This window comes from Rhinopithecus bieti, unplaced genomic scaffold, assembly GCF_001698545.2.
Source record: "Rhinopithecus bieti isolate Rb0 unplaced genomic scaffold, ASM169854v2 scaffold_2247, whole genome shotgun sequence".
Classification (NCBI taxonomy): domain Eukaryota; kingdom Metazoa; phylum Chordata; class Mammalia; order Primates; family Cercopithecidae; genus Rhinopithecus; species Rhinopithecus bieti.
Genome location: NW_016803732.1, coordinates 1463521 through 1484370, shown reverse-complemented (window position 1 = coordinate 1484370; position 20850 = coordinate 1463521). Strand labels below are relative to the sequence as shown.

The 20850-nt window shown below is 42.3% G+C and overlaps 1 protein-coding gene across 1 annotated transcript in view; it reads right to left on the bottom strand.

Annotated features, from left to right (window-relative positions):
• The window catches only part of PARP4 (poly(ADP-ribose) polymerase family member 4), a 94972-nt gene that overhangs the window by 66835 nt on the left and 7287 nt on the right, over positions 1 to 20850 (bottom strand). Inside the window, exons 3-12 of the mRNA XM_017852323.1 lie at positions 19041 to 19242; positions 17700 to 17766; positions 16729 to 16804; positions 15520 to 15633; positions 12117 to 12266; positions 11147 to 11284; positions 9974 to 10147; positions 7927 to 8087; positions 3713 to 3850; positions 1886 to 1981 (exon numbers count right to left, since the gene is read on the bottom strand). Of these exons, the coding sequence (XP_017707812.1) occupies positions 1886 to 1981; positions 3713 to 3850; positions 7927 to 8087; positions 9974 to 10147; positions 11147 to 11284; positions 12117 to 12266; positions 15520 to 15633; positions 16729 to 16804; positions 17700 to 17766; positions 19041 to 19242 (1316 nt within the window). The remainder of the gene's footprint in view (positions 1 to 1885; positions 1982 to 3712; positions 3851 to 7926; positions 8088 to 9973; positions 10148 to 11146; positions 11285 to 12116; positions 12267 to 15519; positions 15634 to 16728; positions 16805 to 17699; positions 17767 to 19040; positions 19243 to 20850) is intronic.

The following is a 20850-nucleotide window of genomic DNA, read 5'->3' as shown; positions in this document are numbered from 1 at the left end:
AAAAAAAAAAAAAAAAAAAAAAAAAAAAAGAAATTGCCACAGCCACCTCAACTTTCAGCAACTGCCACCCTCATCAGTCAGCAGTCATCAACACTGAGACAAGACCGTCCACCAGCAAAAAGACAATGGCTCACTGAAGGCTCAGATGATCATTAGCATTTTTAGTAATAAAGTATGTTAAAATTAAGGTATGTACATTCGTTTTTTTAAAACACAATGCTGTTGCACACTTAATAGACTAGAGTGTAAACCTTTTATACTCATTGGGAAACCAAAACTGTGCGACTCACTTTATTGCAATATTTGCTATATTGCAGTAGTGTGGAATCAGACCCTCAATGTCTCCAAGGTATGCCTGTATACAGAATCATCTAGTAACGTTTGCTCCACTAAGGTCCTAAGGCTCATCCATTTGACATGTGTAGCCACAGTCCACTTGTTTAAACTGCAGGATAGGACTTCATGTGGGACTCCACCAAAACGTACGGGTCCATTCCACCATCGATGGACATCTGCATGATTTCCAGTGTTCTGTTATTACAGTGCTCTCTTTTCCTTTTTTTTTTTTTTTTTTTTTTTGAGAGATTGGGTCTCACTTTGTCTCCCACACTGGTGGTAGTGGTTCAGTCATATCTCACTGTGGCCTTGTACTGCTGGGCTCAAGCAATCCTCCTGCCTCAGCTTCCTGAGTAGTTTGGACTACAGGTGTATGACACAATGCCTGGCTAATTTTAAAAAGTTTTTTTAGAGATGGGGTCTTGCTGTGTTGCCCAGGCTAATCTCAAACTCCTGGAGTTGAGCAATCTTTCTACCTCAAACTCCTCAGTAGCTGGCACTACAGGTGTGTGCCACTGCACTCAGCTCGTTTTTTGAGACAAGAGTCTTGCTCTGTCACCCAGGCTGGAGTACAGTGGTGTGATCTGGGCTCACTGCAATCGCTGCCTCCTGGGTTCAAGTGATTCTCCTGATACTCAAGAGTCCACCCTCTCAAGTAGCTGGGACTACAGGTGCATGCCACCACGCCCAGCTAATTGTGTATTTTTAGTAGAGATGGGGTTTCGCCACATTGGCCAGGCTGGTCTCAAACTCCTGGCCTCAACTGATCTATCTGTCTTGACCTCCCAAAGTGCTGGGATTACAGGCATGAACCACTGCACCTGGCCCCAGCTCATTTTCTTTGCTGTTAAGTTTCTATTCAAGTCTTTTGCACATCTGCTTACAGCGTTGCTTATCTTTTCCTTATTGATTTGTAGGAACTCTTTTAAATATCTTGGATCATTATCCTTTGTCCTGGGCCTGAACTCAGTCTCCACCCTTTAAGTAGCTCTGCAACCTTAGGCAAGTTCCCTGACCTCCCTGAGTCTGTTTCCTTGCATGAAATGATGTCACAATACCAATTATGAGGTTGGCAGATGATGTACATGGAGTTCTTCTCACTGTGTTGCCCACGCTGGACTGCAGTGGCATAATCATAGCTCATTCCAGCCTTGAACTCCTGGAATCAAGTGATCCTCCTGCCTCAGCCTTCTCAGTAGCTAGAACTATAGATTCTATTAGTACCAGCATGCACAGCTAATTTTTAAAATTTTTTGTAGAGATCGGGTCTTGCTATGTGGCCTAGACTGGTTTTAAACTCCTGGCCTCAAGCGATCCTCCCGCCCTGGCCTCCCAAAGAGCTGGGATTACAGGCGTGAGCCACCATGTCTGACCCAAAAGCAGATTTAAACATTATCAAGGATGTTGAAGATGAAATAGTATCCAGGCATATTGAGGTCATATATAATAGATAAATCTGTGTTTTGGTTGAGTAACTCCCTCACCAAGGAAAGACAAAAGAAAACACACAGCAAGTAGTAACAATTCTGTGATTAAGGATCGAACATACCTGAGCGAATCACTGAAATAAATCCCACTTCCAAGGTTTCCGACGTCTGTTCTTTGCACACCATGATCTTCCACTACTTTGGGTAAAAGCAACCCTCTGAAAAGAGAAGGGCAGGATAAGGTGTAAGCCCAACGCTGACTGCCTCTCTCCCTCACTCAGAACTTTGGCAAGTTCCTACTGAACTTCTGGCATTCAGAGAACTCTGCAATCAGGGTGAAACCATGGTTGTTTCTAGGAACACAAGTAAAGGGAGATTTCTGCCTTTTATTATATAAACATCTATTGTTCGAATTTCTTTTTTTTTTTTGAGACGGAGTCTCGCTCTGTCGTCCAGGCAGGAGTGCAGTGATGCGATCTCAGCTCACTGCAAGCTCCGCCTCCCAGGTTCACAATATTCTCCTGCCTCAGCCTCCCGAGTAGTTGGGACTACAAGCGCCCACCACCACGCCTGGCTAATTTTTGGTATTTTTAGTAAAGACAGGGTTTCACCGTGTTAGCCAGGATGGTCTCGATCGCCCAACCTTGTGATCCGCCCGCCTCGGCCTCCCAAAGTGCTGGGACTACAGGCATGAGCCACTGCGCCCGGCTTGTTTGAATTTCATATTAGGAGATTGAATGAATTTCGTAAAACAGCTTTTGGGTTTTGGTCCTACTTAAAAAGTTCATACCTACTTAAAGATTATTTTAAAAGATTCTCCCATTTTCATTTAGTATACTTTTATGGTTTAATTTTAAATATTTAAATATTTGCTCTATCTGGAGTTTAAGTATGAGAAATGAGGTAAGGGTCCAACTTCATATTTTTTCCTCGTGGTTACCCATTTATCTCCATAGATAGTATTGAAGAACTTGTCTTTCTTCCACAGAGGTAAGATCTACTTGTATCATATCCTAAATCTTCTGTGTTTTTGAGTTCATTTGTGTTTAGTATTAATGTCACCCTCATTATGCTTCTTTTCCAGAATTATTCTGATAATTTCAAAATTAAAAAAAATATGTGTTGTAGAATCAGCTTTTCACTTCTTTAAAAAAACCTTATTGGTAATTTTATCATGTTAGCACTAAATCTATAGATTAATCCAAGAAAAACAGGCATCCTTCTGATTAACGCAAGTTGTCTTTTGGGTCCCTCAGTAGCAGTTTAATGGGTTTTTGTTTTTTCCTTTTTTTCCCCAGGTGGATCTTGTATATTTCTTTTTAAGTTTCTTCTGAGTAATTAATGGATCTACATTTAATACTATTTTCTCCTGCTCCTGTGACTTGTCTCAGCCCTAATATTAAGTAGTAATTCAAAGCAAACAGAATCTTAGAGTTAAGTTTCAAATAAACAGCTCATGTTGTCTGGTGCGCACTCTAATTTCTGGACTCTTCTCTTTAAATATTGGGCTATCCCTAGATTAGATACACACGGAAGAGTCATGAATATAGAATCACTTTTCTTCTTATGATGCAGTCTGCAGGAAGCAATTCATACCTATGTACTACATTTTTAAAATGATAAATACATAATTTTTCAAAATAGAGATGAGGTCTTGCTGGTTTTCCAGGCTGGTCTTGAACCCCTGGCCTCAAGTGATTCTTTTGCCTCAGCCTCCCAAAGTGCTAGGATTACAGATGTGACCCACCATGCCCAGCCATAAATATGTAATTTACATCACACACTTCATTATAAACTGTGCAATTCTCTCCAGAATGCAGTAAGCTAGCTGATTTTAACTGAAAAGACCCATGTAATATAGAAAAAAAGTAGGGGGGGAAAAAAAAAAAGTAAAACACTTTACGTTTGTGAGGCTGAAATTTCTGAAAAATAAAGATGGCTACTCTTACCGACACAAGATTCCTACGATGTTTCGTGCAGGAGAACCATGCAACAAGGACCTCACATTGCCAAGTCTGCTCAGAAACTCTGTGGTTTCGATCCCTCTGCCAACTCTAAATACCTGCAAGATATCCACTGGGCTCTTACTGTAAAAATTAGAAGAAAAGCCTTTAGATGACATAATTGGAAACAAAACAAAAAGTCATCATAGCAGAAGAAATCACAAAAGAGTCCAGATGTCCATTATCAGGAAACTGATTCAATGAGTCACAACACAACATATCTTAGAAGTATTATGCACGTATTAAATCAAATTCTTTAAACAAATAAGGGTATGTAGTAAAGCATACAGTAAAATGTAAAATTTAAAAGTAGATTACAAAACTTTATACATAGTATGATCCCAATTTTGTCAAATATATAATAGTATATGGAATGTATAATTCTTGTTCTGGGCAACAGAGCAACACTATGTCTCTTAACAAAAAAAAAAAAAAAAAAAAGAATGCAACTTCTGGCTGGGCGTGGTGGCTCAGGCCTGTAATCCCAACACTTTGGGAGGCCAAGACAGTTGGATCACTTGAGCCTGGAAGTTTGAGACCAGCCTGGGCAACATAGTGAAACCCCATCTCTCCTAAAAATACAAAAATTAGCAGGGCATGATGGTGTACACCTGTAGTCTCAGCTACTCAGGAGGCTGAGAAAGGAGAATCACTTGAACCCGGGGCAGGGGGTGGTGTACAGGTTGCAGTGAGCCGAGATCATGCCACCACACTCCAGCCTGGGTGACAGAATGAGACTCTGTCTCAAAGAAAACAAAGTTATCGGCTGGGTGTGGTGGCTCACGCCTGTAACCCCAGCACTTTGGGAGGCTGAGGCAGGCAGATCACAAGGTCAGGAGATGGAGACCAGCCTGGCCAACATGGTGAAACCCCCGTTTCTACTAAAAATACAAAAATGAGTGGGGCGTGGTGGTGCACACCTGTAGTCCCAGCTACTCAGGAGGCTGAGGCAGGAAAATTGCTTGAAGCCGGGAGGCGGAGGTTGCAGTGAGCCAAAATCGCGCCATTGCACTCCAGCCTGGCGACAGAGCAGGACTCCGTCTCAAAAAAAGAAAAAAAAAAAAGTTAGCAAAGACCTTATTTTTAAGTGCTGTTTAGGAAACCAACCAGGTTTGGAGAGAGGGCTGTCAAGAAAGGCCTCTCTTGGGAGGTGACGTGTTGGAATGTGGCGCCATAAAATGCCTATTCCAAGCCCTCACTGGCTGTTACGGGGTGGATGGAGCAGGAGCGGAGAGAACATCCGGAAGGACGTTGTAGCCGGGATAACGTGACCCGGAGTAAAGACGGCGGCGGGGTGACCGGAAGTGAGCCCACGGATGAAGGACACTTGGAAGGCAGAATTGACAGAACACGGGTATGTGGGGCGGAGGGAGAGAGAGACCCCACACTGGCTCTGAGTGGGTAGCTAAGATGGGGCAGTTGTGGGGGAGACTGGGGTACGGCTGAGGGCAGCTGTGGTGGGAGGAAGGGCACATCTCCCCAACCCCACGTCCAGTGGCCTCAGGTCAGTACCTTGACATTAGCTATGGTGGGAGTATTTGCTTCCCAGAACTCAGCAGATATTCCAGACCGGGGCTTTTCCTTCACGGAGCTGGCTTACCAGCACCCCTCCCCTCCCCGGGGTGAGCTGCATCGGGGTGATTCAGGCTGGGTTATGTTCTACACCCAAACGTTAACAGTGGTTCTAGTATCTCTGGGTTGACTCTGGGTGGTGAGATTCTGAGTGATTTTTAATTTTCTTTATATTTTTAGATATTTTCTAAGCTTTTATCAAAGAACATGAGTTTTATAACTAGAAAAAAGTCATAGAAAGAAATCATGATTAGTGAAATGAAATGAAGAAAATCTAACTCTTCACAGCAGCAGGATCTTTCCCTAGGAAGAAGCCCACTTTAGTTGTGCAACTGCTTTTGTACGTAGCGGGTGGGGTGGCGGGCCACAGGCTTGCTCAGGTAGCCCTGGAGGGCTGAACTGCAGCTGCCACTCCTGGGGCTTGAGGTGGCTCTTCCTATCTTCCTGGAGAAAGCTTATTGCCCTCTGGATTCTACCTTCCATGTCAGGGGACTCTTAATTAGTATAGATCTCAGCGGACACCTAGGGGAGGGTCAAAAGTCAAACCAAAAGAATTTGATTACGTATAAAAACAAAATCTGGAGAAGGTCTGTGGGAACGAATGTTTTTGAAACAAGAGTCTTTTTCTGTCTCCCAGGCTGGAGTGCAATGGCACAATCCTGGCTCACTGCAACCTCCACCTCCCGGGTTCAAGCGATTCTTGTGCCTCAGCCCCTGGAGTAACTGGGACCACAAACGTGTGCCACCACGCCTGGCTAATTTTTGTATTTTTAGTAGAGACAGGGTTTCACCATGTTGCCCAGGCTGGTCTCAAACTCCTGACCTCAAGTGATCTGCCCACCTTGACCTCCCAAAGTGCTGGAATTATAGGCATGAGCCACCAAGCCCGGTCCAGATTTTTTAAAAATTAAAGTGAAATTTAAAAAAGATAAAATTAACTATTAAGTGTACAATTTGGTAGTATTTAGTACAGAACATTCAAAATGTCATGTAATCAACACCTCTAGTTCCAAAGTTTTTATTTGCCCAAAAGAAAACCTGTACCTTTTGGCTGTCAGTCCCCAACCCTCCCTCTCATGGTACTATGCAATTTGCTATCTCCATGGATTTATCTATTCTAGATATTTCATATAAACAGAATCGTACAATATGTGGCTTCTTTCACTCAGCATAGTATTTTTGAGGTTCACCCATTTGTAGTATGTGTCAGTACTCCATTCCTTTTTCATGGCTGAATAATATTCTATTACATATATTTATCACATTTTGTTTATTCACTTCCCTGTTGATGAACATTTGGGTTATTTCCACCTTTTGGCTGTTATGAATAGTGTTGCTATGAATATTCATGTACAAGTACCTATTTAAGTACTTGCTTTCAAGTCCTTTGAGTATAGAACTACAAGTGGAATTGCTGGGATTTACCATCATCATATGTTTAATTTGTTGAGGAATCATTAAACAGAGGCTGCATCATTTTTCCCTCTCATCGTCAATGTGTGAGGCTTTCAGTCTCTCTATATCCTCACCAACATTTAGAATTTTCCATTAAAAAGAAATCATAGCCATCTTAGTAGATGTGAAGTGGTTTGGGGAATGGATTTCGAGGATGATCAAGGAAAGTAATAATTTTAGATGGGTCTGAGTCAGGCCATAAGGTAAGAGTGGCTGGGTGTGGTTTTAGTGGGGCTCTGGAAAACCAGCCCTCTAAACAGCAGCAGCAACGCCCCCGCACAGCCCTGATTTGCAGCATTTGCTGATTTCCATGGTGCAAATCCTCCCCGTGTCCAATTTCAAGCTACCCATGGTTTAACAACCAGCTCACCGCATCTCTTAAATGTTGACAACTGGCTCTCATAAGCTGGTATATGCGGCTACAACTCACCACCATTCGTTCTAAGCGCTGTGCCAAGGTGATGAAGAGGAGCTGCTGCAATGGAATGAACCACCAGGTCAACAAGAGTCAGTCCCATGCTCGAGAACAAGCACACAATGGAGTTTCCAAACCGAGCAGCTGGGCACAGACTCAGCCGCGGTGACTCTCGGGTGCTGATACCCAGTGAGGGCTCATCTGAGAAGGTGGTGCATCATGTTTGTGTTACTGGAGAATGCCCATCAGCACAGGACCCTGGGTATGCATAGTGAGTGAGGGCACAAGTGTAACTGGTATTTAGGAACGTGTTTTCCAGGTTTTCAGGTGCAGTTTTTCATGCCACAGAGAGGCCACGTTAGAAGACGCCATACCCATATTCCTGCATGTTTAAATCTTAGTATAAGTGGCTTTTTCTCTGTAATAACCTACAAAATACCAACTCAAACACCTTTCAATTTAAAATGTTTAAATTTAACCCTCAACAAGATTAGGTAACCTTGAAATCAGAGTGGAATACAGAGGGTATTTTCAAGCAGAGAATACTGCCCCAGGCACCATTACCAACAGAGAAAAAAGTAATTTGTCATCATACCAGGCTACTGTGGCTTGTTGCTGAAGATTAAATTATCTAGGTAATTACTGTCATCAGCTCTTTAACAGACTCTCGAAGAGCATTATATCATAACAGATCCTGAGATATTTCCTTTATGCTTACCTGTGATGATTCTGCAAAACCTCTTTTCTAACCCTGAGAAATTCTTCAGTGTTCTGTTCAACATGCTCAATTTTGCATCTCAAAGCTCGGTATTTGGCCAGGGATGGTGGGTTGGGTTTGGATAAATTCGTTTCACAGACATTAACCATGTCTCTTATTAGCTGTAGGTGGAAATCACAGACAGATGTCAGAATCACCACATATCAAAATTAATATTTATATTACATTAACACTCTCTCAAAAAGATGGGGAAAGTCCATTTTTCCCCAAAGCTTGCTTTACTTTATTTATTTTTGAGTTGGGTCTTGCTCTCACCCATGCTGGAGTGTAGTGGCATGACCATAGCTCATTGCAGCCTCAACCTCCTGAGTTCAAGCGATCCTCCTACCTTAGCCTCCTGAATTGTACTTGAATGGGCACTATACATTCCCTCTTAGCAACACTGATGATTGAGATTTTTTTTTTTTTTTAAAGATGGAGTTTTGCTCGTTGCCTAGGCTGGAGTGCAGTGGCACGATCTTGACTCACTGCAACCTCTGCCTCCTGGGTTCAAGCAATTCTCCTGCCTCAGCCTCCTGAGTAACTGGGATTACAGGTGCATGCCACCACATCTAGCTAATTTTTTGTATTTTCAATAGAGATGGGGTTTCATCATGTTGGCCAGGCTGGTCTCGAACTCCTGACTGGTGATCCATCTGCCTTGGCCTCCCAAAGTGCTGGGCTTACAGGCGTGAGCCACCACGACCGGCCAACTGAGATTCTTTATATTTGATATTAGGTAAATCATAGATTTTTAAATTTGGAAGGGTCTTATATTTTCTCATTGATCAGTTCTTTCCGTATTTTGGATTACTGATTCCTCTGGGAATCTGTTGAAAGTGATTATTTCCCAAACATGCAAAATTTCACATCTATAAACTCCTCTGAAGTCTAGGACACAAATCTCTGATCCTGGCCTAATCCCTGCATGCCCAGATGAGGCAACACGGACCAAGAGAGTGACTTCAGCCTTGTCTAGGGCAGGGTTGGCTGCTGTGGCTGCCTTCCTCTACTCACTGAGCCTGCTTCTCTCCTGGCAGCTCAGAGGAGATGGCCCATTTCTGAGCAGCCACAGTGGCTCCAATCTCCTCGCCAGTGACTGGCTGGAGATTGTACACATGACTTCATTCTGACCAGAGAACTATAAGTCTGCCAGGGGCTTCCTCTACATGACACAAAAAGAACTGTTATAGATGGGACACTACGAACTACTGCAGCCATATGCAGATCATGAGGGAGCTGGGCTGAGAGCAGAGCTGTCACTCTACAGGAAGTTCAGAGGGATGGAAGGAGGCTGAGACCCTGATGACACTGACACACCGAGTCTCGGGGTGACCTGGGCCAGGAGGCAGCCCACAGCTGGACTTTTTACTGTCCGAGGTCGTAAATGTCCTCAGTGTTTAAGTCAGTTGCAGTTTCCCATTTCTTCTGCAGAGAGGATCCGAACTCATACCAAGGTCTGAAAAGTTAGTTGACAAGATAGCAATTCTAAACCTATTTCTGCATTTATGTCACTGTGCCAACATATTCACATTTGAAAATATGGTTTAAGTAACTTTCATAAGGATCCAGGGGCCGGGAGCGGTGGCTCAAGCCTGTAATCCCAGCACTTTGGGAGGCTGAGACGGGTGGATCACGAGGTCAGGAGATCGAGACCATCCTGGCCTACACGGTGAAACCCCGTCTCTATTAAAAAATACAAACAACTAGCCGGGCGAGATGGCAGGCGCCTGCAGTCCCAGCTACTCAGGAGGCTGAGGCAGGAGAATGGCGTAAACCCGGGAGGCGGAGCTTGCAGTGAGCCGAGATCGCGCCACTGCACTTCAGCCTAGGCGACAGAGCGAGACTCCGTCTCAAAAAAAAAAAAAAAAAAAAGGATCCAGGACTTTCTAAACTGGTTCAACAATTTATTTTCTAGCACAACTCTGGAGACGATTTCATGATTTTTAAAGACCCCCACCCTCAACATATTTTATAATAAATTGAATTCTATATTTCAGAGGTTTACCTGGCAGAGGTCTGCTTTCTTAGCCAATAGTCCCAGGTTCACTTCTTTGGGCGTTGTGCCTTTGTGAGGTATCAGTCTGTAAAACTCTGTCATCATCTTTTGCAATTGCTCTGCCGTTTCTCCATTTTTCAGTGCTCCCTTTACTAGAAGGAGAATCCCCTCTGCCTTGCTCACCTTTCGAAAGAAGATCATACATGCTTATTGAAATGAAATCTTGATACAGAAATTAAGGAGCACGCACAAAACTACATGAATAATTGTTGGACACGTCAAGACTATTCATTTTCTACTGGACAGGCATCACAAAGCAAATGCTCATCTTTATTGGAGACGCATCTAGTTGTGGCAATGATGCCATGAGGATTATCGCAAAACTGGGCTTGGTTTTACTAGAGAAAAGAACCAGAGTCCTATGTTTCTATACATATGTGGATATATCTACATACATATACACACAGAGAGAAACACTAACCAACTGTGATAGACTTGCTTTTCACATGAGACGTTTAGAAAGCTGTCAGAATCAGACCAGAGATAAAAACCTCCTGAATGTGTTTCTAATTACACAAGTACTTCATGGGCTTTACCCCAGTTAGCCATTTTCTCCTTGAGATAAATTAGTTTGATTCCAGAGGAAAACTGACTGTATTATTTCAATACAACAACGCAGTTGCACAAGTTGTACCATTGGGAAGATCTTATTTTGTCTGCTCTTTCCACTGCAATTATGCTTAATCAAGAAGGCAAGAACGTTTTCCGGCGGTCTGGAGGCATGCCTGCCTCTCCTAAGACGGGCAGAAGGTGCGAGACTGTGGAGTCACTAGGAAATGGGTTGGGGTCTGGGCATCTGACTGGGGACCAAGACCACCCATATCCCTTCAGCTTCCTGCAAACCTCTTGGCACAGAGGATCAGGCCTCCTAATTGGCCAGCACCAGAAGCCTGCCTTCGGTCAGCTCGAGGCTGACATTTTACAGACAGTGATGTCTAGGTTTCTCAAAAGGTTTTCTCCTTAGTGCTGTTAGTGGTCCCTTTCATCAGGATACAAGGAAAGAACATTTAGGAATGAAGGCCAGAGCAGTCAGACCAGCATGCAAACACACGTGTTATTGCTGAAACCAATCAACCAGGAGGCAGGTTTCTCACACTCTGTTTCAGCAACACACCGACTTACATCGTTGAGGCTAATCCTGTTCACTGGCTTGAGAAGTGTGTGTTCCAGGTGGCCCAGCGCCTCTGCCCAAATCATCTCTACTAAATCGCTCACCTCTTGGCTCAGAGTGCTTGAATTCATGACTTCCTCCAAAAGCAACTGCAACAAGAAAATAGAAATGCCACCAAAAAGTCATCACGTGTGAGTTTGTGTAGAACTCACATGGGCCAACGGACAGAGGTGTGAGGAGAAATAATTAATTAGAGCCCAGGAGAGTCATCCCCAGCCAGGTAACTAAATCCTGTCTCCACTGGATCCACCCTCTGTCTCCCTCCATTCTCTCCTCTCTGATTCCCTCCTACCCCCTTTTCTTCCTGTTCTATTTTTTCCTTCACCCTGTAAGCTCTAGGCCTGTCAGTGGCATTCAACACATGCAGTCAGGGTTAAGGACCCTTGACTCACGGCCTAGGTTGTAAAGAGGTCTCCCAAAAGCTGGGAGCGTCTGCTGCTGAAACAGGCAATCAGTCTCATGGCTTGTCCTAAAGCGCATTCCGCACTCAACTTCCATGCCTTTCTGGGAGTTCACATTTCCTTTTCTGAACTCCTCCTCTTCCCTCCTGCCAGTTATTTATTTATTTGAGACAGGGTCTTGTTGTATCGCCCAGGTTGGGGTGCAGTGGCATGATCATAGCTCGCTGTAACCTCAAACTGCTGGATTCAAGTGATCCTCCTGCTTCAGCCTCACGAGTAGCTAAGACTATAGGCACACCACCATTCCTGGCGAATGTTTTTCAGTTTATGTAGAAATGGGTCTCTCCATGTTACCGAGGCTGGTCTTGAACTCCTGGCCTCAAGTGATCCTCCTGCCTTGGCCTCCCACACTACTGGGATACAAGCGTGGGCCACCAAGCCTGGCCCAGTTTTTTATTTGTAATAGAGAAAACATTTCTATTAAAAATATAATAACAAAAAAACTAGAAATCAATCTTACTGCTTGCAATTGTTCAGATGCTAACTGGGTTGCTTCAGGTGTGAAATGTTCTCTTAGTAAAAATCCTTGTGTCTTCAGTTCTTCGATGTAATTTTCGTAGTATTCACTTGCATCTTCAGAGGTTTTCTTTATAGCAAACTGTCTTCTAGTCTGTAAATGATGGTGTATAGCAAAAGTACAGTAATTATTTACACATCTAGTTTTATTGAACATAAATAAAGCATTAGGTCCTTGACATGAAGAAGGTTACAAATTAGTTTTTTTCAAAGAATTACTTAAATTTTAAATGCTTTTTCTTTTCTTTTTCGAGACAGGGTCTCGCTCTGTTGCCCAGACTGGAGTGCAATGGCACAACCTCAATTCACTGCAACCTCCACCTCCTGGGTTCAAGCAATTCTTCTGCCTCAGCCTCCTGAGTAGCTGGGACCGCAGGCAGGCGCCATCACGCCTGGCTAATTTGTTTTGTGTTTTTTTGGTAGAGACGGAGTTTCAACCACGTTGGCCTGAATAACTCCTGACCTCAAGCAATCTACCCGCCTTGGCCTCCCGAAGTGCTAGGATTACAGGCGTAAGCCACCGTGCCCGGCCAGAATTACCAAAATTTTAAACTCTTAATAGCCTAAAACCTGGAGGTAACGGCAAAAAGCTTGAGAATGCACAGCAGACAGAAAAGATCATTTGTTTCACTGGAAAGTCACTCAAAGCTTCCTTCCAAGTCTATAGACTCTTTACAAACCATTCTGATTAGCTTTGAAATCTGGCTTTCCAGTTTTTTGGAAATGAGAAAAAAAAATCAGGGGAGGAGAGGAAAAGAAAATACTTCAGAAAGGAAGAACTGTTAGAGACAGGCACCCAGCGAAAATGAAATCACAGTCAGTAGACAGGCAGGAAAGTTATGAAATCGCGCATGTGTTAAAGGCTCCAGCTCCTCCCTCATCCCAAACTGCCTATTGAGGTGGCACTTTCTGCTCTTCTGGGAAACTCCTGCCCCTGTAGTGGGCAGTGATGCTAACATTAATCCCAGGAGAATCTGGGAGAACTTGCCCCAGCTCAAAGCCCTGGTGTCCTTGTAGGTGTTGGCTGAGCCCCTAGCTTGGGGGTGTGGCCCCCTGGGAAGCCACACTACTCAGGATATCCATAAGCCACCCTCCCAGATGGGGGGCTGCAGGATGCCTCTGAAACCTGGAAAAAAGAAGGGCCTGCTGAAGTCACTCCATTGAAGAAGGTAGAGTTTAACGTAATTTTGGAAGCTTCCCATCAAAATGGTTTTATTAAACAGAAGGGCAAGCTGGAAAATCCTCTTCAGCAGAACCGCGGGCTAAGGCTCACTGTTATCAAGGTGGACAGGCTTCTCTGCTCAGCAAACCAGGCTCACCCAAGGGGTGCTCTACACAGACGTGGGCTTGCTAAGGGAGGAAGGCTCCGTGAGGGATGTCCTGGCCTATACAATGCTACAGTTTTCTTTCTCAATGAAGAAAACAACACATTCTATCATGTTTTTCACCTTCATTTTTACTTACTTCTTACCCAAACAACTAAATCCTCCTCAAAATACAGTATACATTTCAGGGTACAAGGTTAACAAAACCCCTTCTCCTTCTTGGACATATTTGACCGTGGATTCGCTTTCTAGCTCTGTTCCCATGGAAATCTGATAAAGATGGCATGTCAGCTGTAATAGTAGGCAAAATTGCTTATGTAATTGTGGCCTCTCATTGATAAATTGCATTGAAACTAGGGGTTCAATGGTGGGAAACCCAAGCTTTGGGCTTGTCAGAGAGCAGTGACTCGTATAATTGGGTATGTCCCTTGAGGGCATCCGGAACCTAATACAATGTTACAAGAGCTATGGGCTCTTGTGGGGTAGGGCTTCCAAGCCAAGTGGATCTCACATCCACCTGATATGAGTCTCTTTCTCTTGTACCTGAGCTGACACTCAGAGTGGGAACAAAGGGAAAAGTTCCTGGAGCCTGTGTGGACCTCTGTGAGGGCCACTCCCACGGAGAAGTGACTGTTTCCTGCCCCAAGATAGATCTGTAGGCAGGGCGCGGTGGCTCATGCCTGTAATCCTAGCACTTTGGGAAGCCAAGGCAGGTGGATCATGAGGTCAGGAGTTCGAAATCAGCCTGGCCAACATGGTGAAACCCCATCTCTACTAAAAACACAAAAATTAGCTGGGCGTGGTGGCACGTGCCTGTAATCCCAGCTACTTGGGAGGTTGAGGCACGAGAATCACTTGAACCTGGGAGGCGGAGGCTGCAGTGAGCTGAGATCATACCAGTGCACTCCGGCATGGGCAACAGAGTGAGATTCTGTCTCAGGGAAAAAGCAAAAAATAAAAGATAGATCTGTAACTCTGAATGTCTACTTGAGAAGGCATCCTGGTGGGTGTTGCAGCGTTTTATTTGAACTTCAGGCATTAATTCTAGATTTACTTTTGTAAATTGTGATTGTTTTAGATTGGAACCGTGCTCTTGACCTGATACTGACCTAGGGCAAAGGTCATGGCCTCTGCCAAGCCTCCCTTGTTGTTCCCAGGGTTCTGTGACCTTGAGCCCTCAACACCTCATATATATATTCAGGACTAGAACTGTCACAGTGGATTGTAACGATGAGTGTTATTTCTTTCTAGACAGTGATTTCTGAGGGCCAGGATTGAAGCTATATGTAAGTGTCAGCCCTAGTTGATTGCTTGGTACATAGCAGGTGCTTAATGAACTGTATCAGTGGAATGCTTTCAGAGCTGTAAATATCAGGAAAATATCCCAGAAGTGATGTGGAACAAGAACAGAAATGCCATACACCCTGTACCCAGTAAACATTCCCTTCTAGTGGGACCCTGTGCTGATCTACTCAGGGGGTGAGGTCCTCACCTCCCACACTCCAAAAGAGAACACATTTCCCCTTTGCAAAATTATCTACCAGGTGTTATGGCTGAACTATACCCCTACAAAATGCATATGCTGAAGTCCTAACTCCCAGAACCTCAACAATGGGACTGCGTTTGGAGACAGAGCCTTTGAAGAGGTAACTGATTAATTAAGTGAGATCACAGGGGTGGGCCCTGACTCAATATGACTGCTATCCTCATGTAAAGAGATGAGGACACAGAGGCCCACAGGTGGAAGACTATGTGAGGACACAGCAAGAAGGCAGCTGTCTGTAAGCCAAAGAGAGAGGCCTCACCTCAGAAGAAATCAACCCTGCTTCACTTTGACCTTGGACTTCCAGCCTGTAGCACTGTGAGAAATAAATGTTTGTTGTTTAAACTCCCCAGCCTGTTGCATTTATTAACAGCAGCCTGAGCTAAGACACCAGGTAAGAAGAAAAAGGTTGGGAGGCGGGCTGGTTCATTGAAACGAGTTATGAACAAACATATAGGAATCAATATAAACAGCATTACCTGCATGCCAAGGCCCAGGAGGAAGTGTGAGGATATCAGGAAAGGACAGTCCCTGGAGTCCCGGAAACACTGCAGCTCCACCACCACAGCTTCCTGGCCTCCTTCCATTCTCACCTGGGAAATAGGATGTGCTTTCAGAAGCTGCACTCGGGAAACATCAAACTGTATGTGCCATTTGAAAATGTTGATTATAATTATAAAATAATATATGTTCATTTAGAGATATAATTTAGAAAATACAGAAAAGTATCAAGAAGAAAATTAAAATCACCTAAATCCTATGACAGCAATATAATCACTATTAATATTTTGATATGTTTCCCTCCTATATTTTTGCCATACCATAAATAGATCTGTATATGTTTACACCATACCATTTTTCATGTTTTATCAAAGAGGGAAATGTTATTTTCAAATTACATTGTATTAACATGTCTAAAAATACAAATGGAGCATCACTTTGAAGGCTAGAGTCGATTTAGATCTAAATATATATTTTAGAGACAGAGGTCTTGCCATGTTACCCAGGATGGCCTCAAACTCCTGGGCTCAAGAGATCCACCTGCCTCAGCCCCCTAATTAGCTGGGACTATAGGTGAGTGACACCACACCAGACACTAGTGTTGATTTTCATTTGCATGATTTTGTGAAAAAGAAAAAAAAAAGGATTTTGTTTTTCTTTCTAATGCAAAAGGAATGGAAATGCAACATAGTGTAAATACTTAGCATCAAACCTTCCCTTTCCAAATACAAGAAACTGTTAATAACAGGGAAAAGGACTTTTATTTTTAACATCATATTGATGTTTTGTACTATTTAAAATTTTTGCTATGAGCATGCATTACTTCTATAATATAAATACTAAAAATTTAAACATTAAATTCTAAACATAAACATTTTCTTGACTGTTAAAAATCAAGTCCAAGCGCAGTGGCTCACGCCTGTAATCCTAGCACTTTGGGAGGCAAAGGAGGGAGGATGGCTTGAGCCCAGGAGTTCAAGACCAGCAACATAGTGAGACTTTGTCTCCACAAAAATAAATAAATAAAATATTCAAATAAAATCAACTCATATTTTAAGGAGTGTATGATATTCAGGATATGCATAATTTTTCAAAACAATGAGAAAATGATCGAATAGGAAAAACACTCAGAAGACATTCAAACAGGTTTTTTTTTTTTTTTTGCTAACTAGAAATCAGATTCTTACTTTCTCCAAGGTGTTATATTTTGCAACTTCAAAATCTTGAGGAAGATGAGAAATTTCAACATTCTCTGTACCAAACCTGAAATTTGTACAGCGTATAATTAAAATTTTAACATTAAATGGATTTTAGGTTAAACAGAATTTCATAAAATTTTTCTTGTACATCTTTACAAAATACATGATAGATTCCTTACAAAATACATGGTAAGTCCCTAAGGCCTCCTTAGTTGTTCCAGAAATTGTGAAAAGATCATTTGAAATGAGCTGGATGCCTCCTCTGCATAATTCTCCAGCTCAGATACCAGTACTGTAGCGTCTGCACGGGAAGATGGTGTCCACGCAGCACAGGCAGAGGCAGAAAGAAGTGGGTCACGCACTCTGGGAATGGGCTACTTGTGTTTGCTTTGGATCTGACCCTTCGAAGCTATGTCACTCGTCTCCAGACCATAGTCCATTCCTCTCTAAAATGAAGGAGTCAGACTTCTCATAATCTGTACTTTTCATTTTGTATTTTCTTCTCTTTAAACACTATTATTAACAAATATAACAAGATTGATGCTATGCCTAATTAACCCAATGTTTTGCGTGTGCTTTAAGAAGCCATATCGAACTTTAGACTCCTGTACTCCATTTGAGGAAGGCTGTTGTTATTTCCATTTTTGAAAATATCAGGCAAAAGTAACAAACTGTCTTTACTCTAAAGGCTGCTCAGGAAAGAAATAGGATGAAAATAGTTGTTTTTTTTTTTTTAATCTAATAATTGGACCCAATCTCATTTAATACTGAGAATTTAAAATAATGATCACTATACTAGTTGAAGAAAAAGACAAATAAAAAATCACTAAAGAGTTATATACACGAAATAAATTAAAATACGAAAAAGTCTACAAACAGAATTTTAATACTGTGCTTGAGGTTTACACAAGATTTTGCAAACTCTGTAGAGTCCTAGGAATCAGAAAGAAGTAAATTACTCAGTGAGTTCCACAGTGTCTTCCTCCTCTGTGGCACTGTCCGGGCACAGACCTTCTGTTTTCACTTCTAGAATTAAAGCAAACAGCACACTTGTTTACTGCCCAAAGGCTTATTATATTTCCTTAACCTAAGTGCTGGAATTGTTAAGATACATAAATATATCCTTAAATTAGTTACAATTTTGGTGATCTAAGGATAACCCGGTGGGAAAAGAGGAAGGTATACATTTGTAAGAGGAAGGTATAACATTATAAGATAGTGAGAACATACTCTAATTCTATCTTAACAGGCATATCAGGAGAATTCTCATCTGTTATTATTTGAAACTCACTGAGAGCCGTACAATTTTCAATGGGCACTTTCCTCTTGAAGAGTACAAAGTGCACAGGATCAGAATGAGTTCCCAAGAGTCAGCACATCACGAGCCAAGGAGCTGGAGATGTTCTAGCTTACAGGAGGGAAAGTCACGGGCTCTACATGAGCTTTTGCTTCATACTTTTTGTCCAGAGAAACAGTAACACCATCTAGAGCACTGTGATATACAGGAATAACTCTGAATGTGAGGACTTCTTTCCAGTTTTAATTATACTGTCAAGATTCCAAAGATCATCAGTGTATTTGTAGTAATTTGGAATCTGAGTAAATTATGCTGGCTGTCATACGATATGTTTTCAATGTGAAAGGAGTCTACTATTTTGTCTATTTCTGTTGTAACTATCATTTGCTGGGACATGTGCTGGGACTGCAGCAGCCTTTCTGGACGATTGTCTAAGGAGGCTCTACCCTGCCAAGTCCTTACGGTATCTAACACATACCATGTGCTTACTGTAAGTTAGTATTTATCAGAACTGTTCGATTTTTGATGTGACTAGGAAGAGTACATTTCTCATGTCCAAAGGCTTTCTTCTTGGCCACTTTCCAAAATAAAATCTGGGTTTATAAAGAAAATACGTTTCTGTTGAGGAAACAATCTTTTGTTTGGAAAAAATTTCTTTAGCAAAATGCTGGTCCTCACATTTCCAGTCATTAGGTTGTAGTAATCACTGTTTAACACAAAGGCTTTTCCCCAACCTAGCTAAAATCACAGTCAGGTTTTCTGAGATGATCAGTGTTTTGTGGCCATTTTCAATCTGACCGTACTAGGCTGGATATCAAGAAATCTGTTTCTATTCCTAAAGTAGTCTTTTGTCCTTTGTTATTTTTCTGTCCATTTGCTGAGGTAATGAGAAGTCTGTTTTTGTAGTATTTCTGGTCAATTCTCTGTCTATGATATCTTTGACAAACCCAAGTGTGTCCTATAGTACCTATGATACATTAAACGCTTGCTATGAGATACCTACCAGGACTGCTCGCCTTCTGATCAGGAGGTGGTGTGATGTCCAGGGGCTTATTAGGATCATAATTCTTTACATCCAAGAGTTTCTTTTCTCTGATAGATTCCCATATAAAATCTGGGTTTGCAATATGAACGTGGTTCTTTTGGATAGAATTCAGCTGGTACTGACTCAGAACGTCAGCATTGTCTAAGATTACATGTGTGCACTAAGGAAAAAAAAAGTCAATCCATTATGCATCAGGAAAAACAACATTTCAGTAAGTTTTTTGTATCTGTAATCTTCACCCTTAAAAAGTCTTATTTTGAGGTAGTTTGTGATCATTTTCTCAAATTTCTAAAACCTCTATAAATAACAAAGTTTCTAGTTACACAAACATTTTAAAATCAACTGTTTTAAAGAATATGGATACAAATGTACCATAATTGATTAACCCTAGAGGTTATTTGTAAATTTTCATTATTGTAAACAATGCTGTGATGACTATCCTCATGTACACATCTTTGTGCACTTGGTCAATTATTTTCTTAGTAGTGGAAACGGAGGTTCAGAGGTTACTCATTATTTATTTTAATTTGTAATTTTTACAAATCTTCTTTTTTTGTAGAGATGGGGTCTTGCTATGTTGACCAGGCCGGTCTTGAACTCTCAGCCTCAAGTGATTCTCCCATCTCAGCTAGGTTTATAGGCATGAGCCACTATGCCCATCTTATAATTTTATTTATTTTTTAATAAACAGTAAATTCACATTGTAGAATAGCTAAAAAATAAAATAAAAATGATGACATGTTAACTTCATCCTCACTGTTGTTCCCAGTTCCTCTCTGCAGAGGCACCTGCTGTCACTTGCTCCTCACAAATCCTGTAGAGCTACACTGTGCATAGACACATGGCAGCGTGCTACTCAGCCTCTTCCGCGCTGGCTTTTCCACTGAATTTATCTTGGCAATTGTTCCTCATCATTACATATAGAGCTGCCTCCTTCTCTACAGGAGCTGGGATGCGCATTTCACATGTTTATGTACATGGACTTCCACACGGTTGCACTCACAGTATGTGAGTTTCTAAAGAGGAGAGACCATGTTGGCAGTTCTCCACACAGAAGACAAACTGAGAAGGGAGAGCAGGCATGAATTATTCATCTGTCCACAGAGATGGTGAGACAGTTCAGTGTGGGAAGCCATATAGGGAAGTATATACAATTCTACCTGAATTGGAAGTAAACAGGGACATTGCATTTCTGGTATTCAGCTGAAGTTGAGCACACTTCACAGAACAGATGAGGCTCACTCTGGCCAAGCCCCAGAGCTGAGGCCCAGGGAGGGGCAGGCTGAGTCAGCTCATCAATTCGTCAGCAGAGGGAACAGCAGAGGACAGGGACAGACCAGTCTGGCACTTAGAGCCTTTGGATTTCTATTTTTACTTCTTACAGTGAGGTGGTTTAAAAAAAGAGGTTAGACTGAATTATTTCCATGATTTCATCCAGCTGTAAAATCCTATTATTCTGAACTGCCAGGCTTACAAGTTCCAGAGGCAGAAGGTAGATTCCTGCAGCCTTTAAATGAACAAAACAAACAGCACAAGCTACACTGCGAAGATGAGTCTCCACTGCATGTCTTTCTTTCTGCCCCCAGGAACCTGGCTTACCAGTGGATCACTCCAGCACTGACAGACTGGTGAGTGGCGACAGTGCACTTTTTGCAAATCCTGTGCACTATGACTTTTCTCCTTCAAGAATAGATATGGCTGGTCTGAAATTCTATTTTCATATTTGGCTGTGCTCTAGTAATATCCTGCTTCACAGGACATGTGGGAC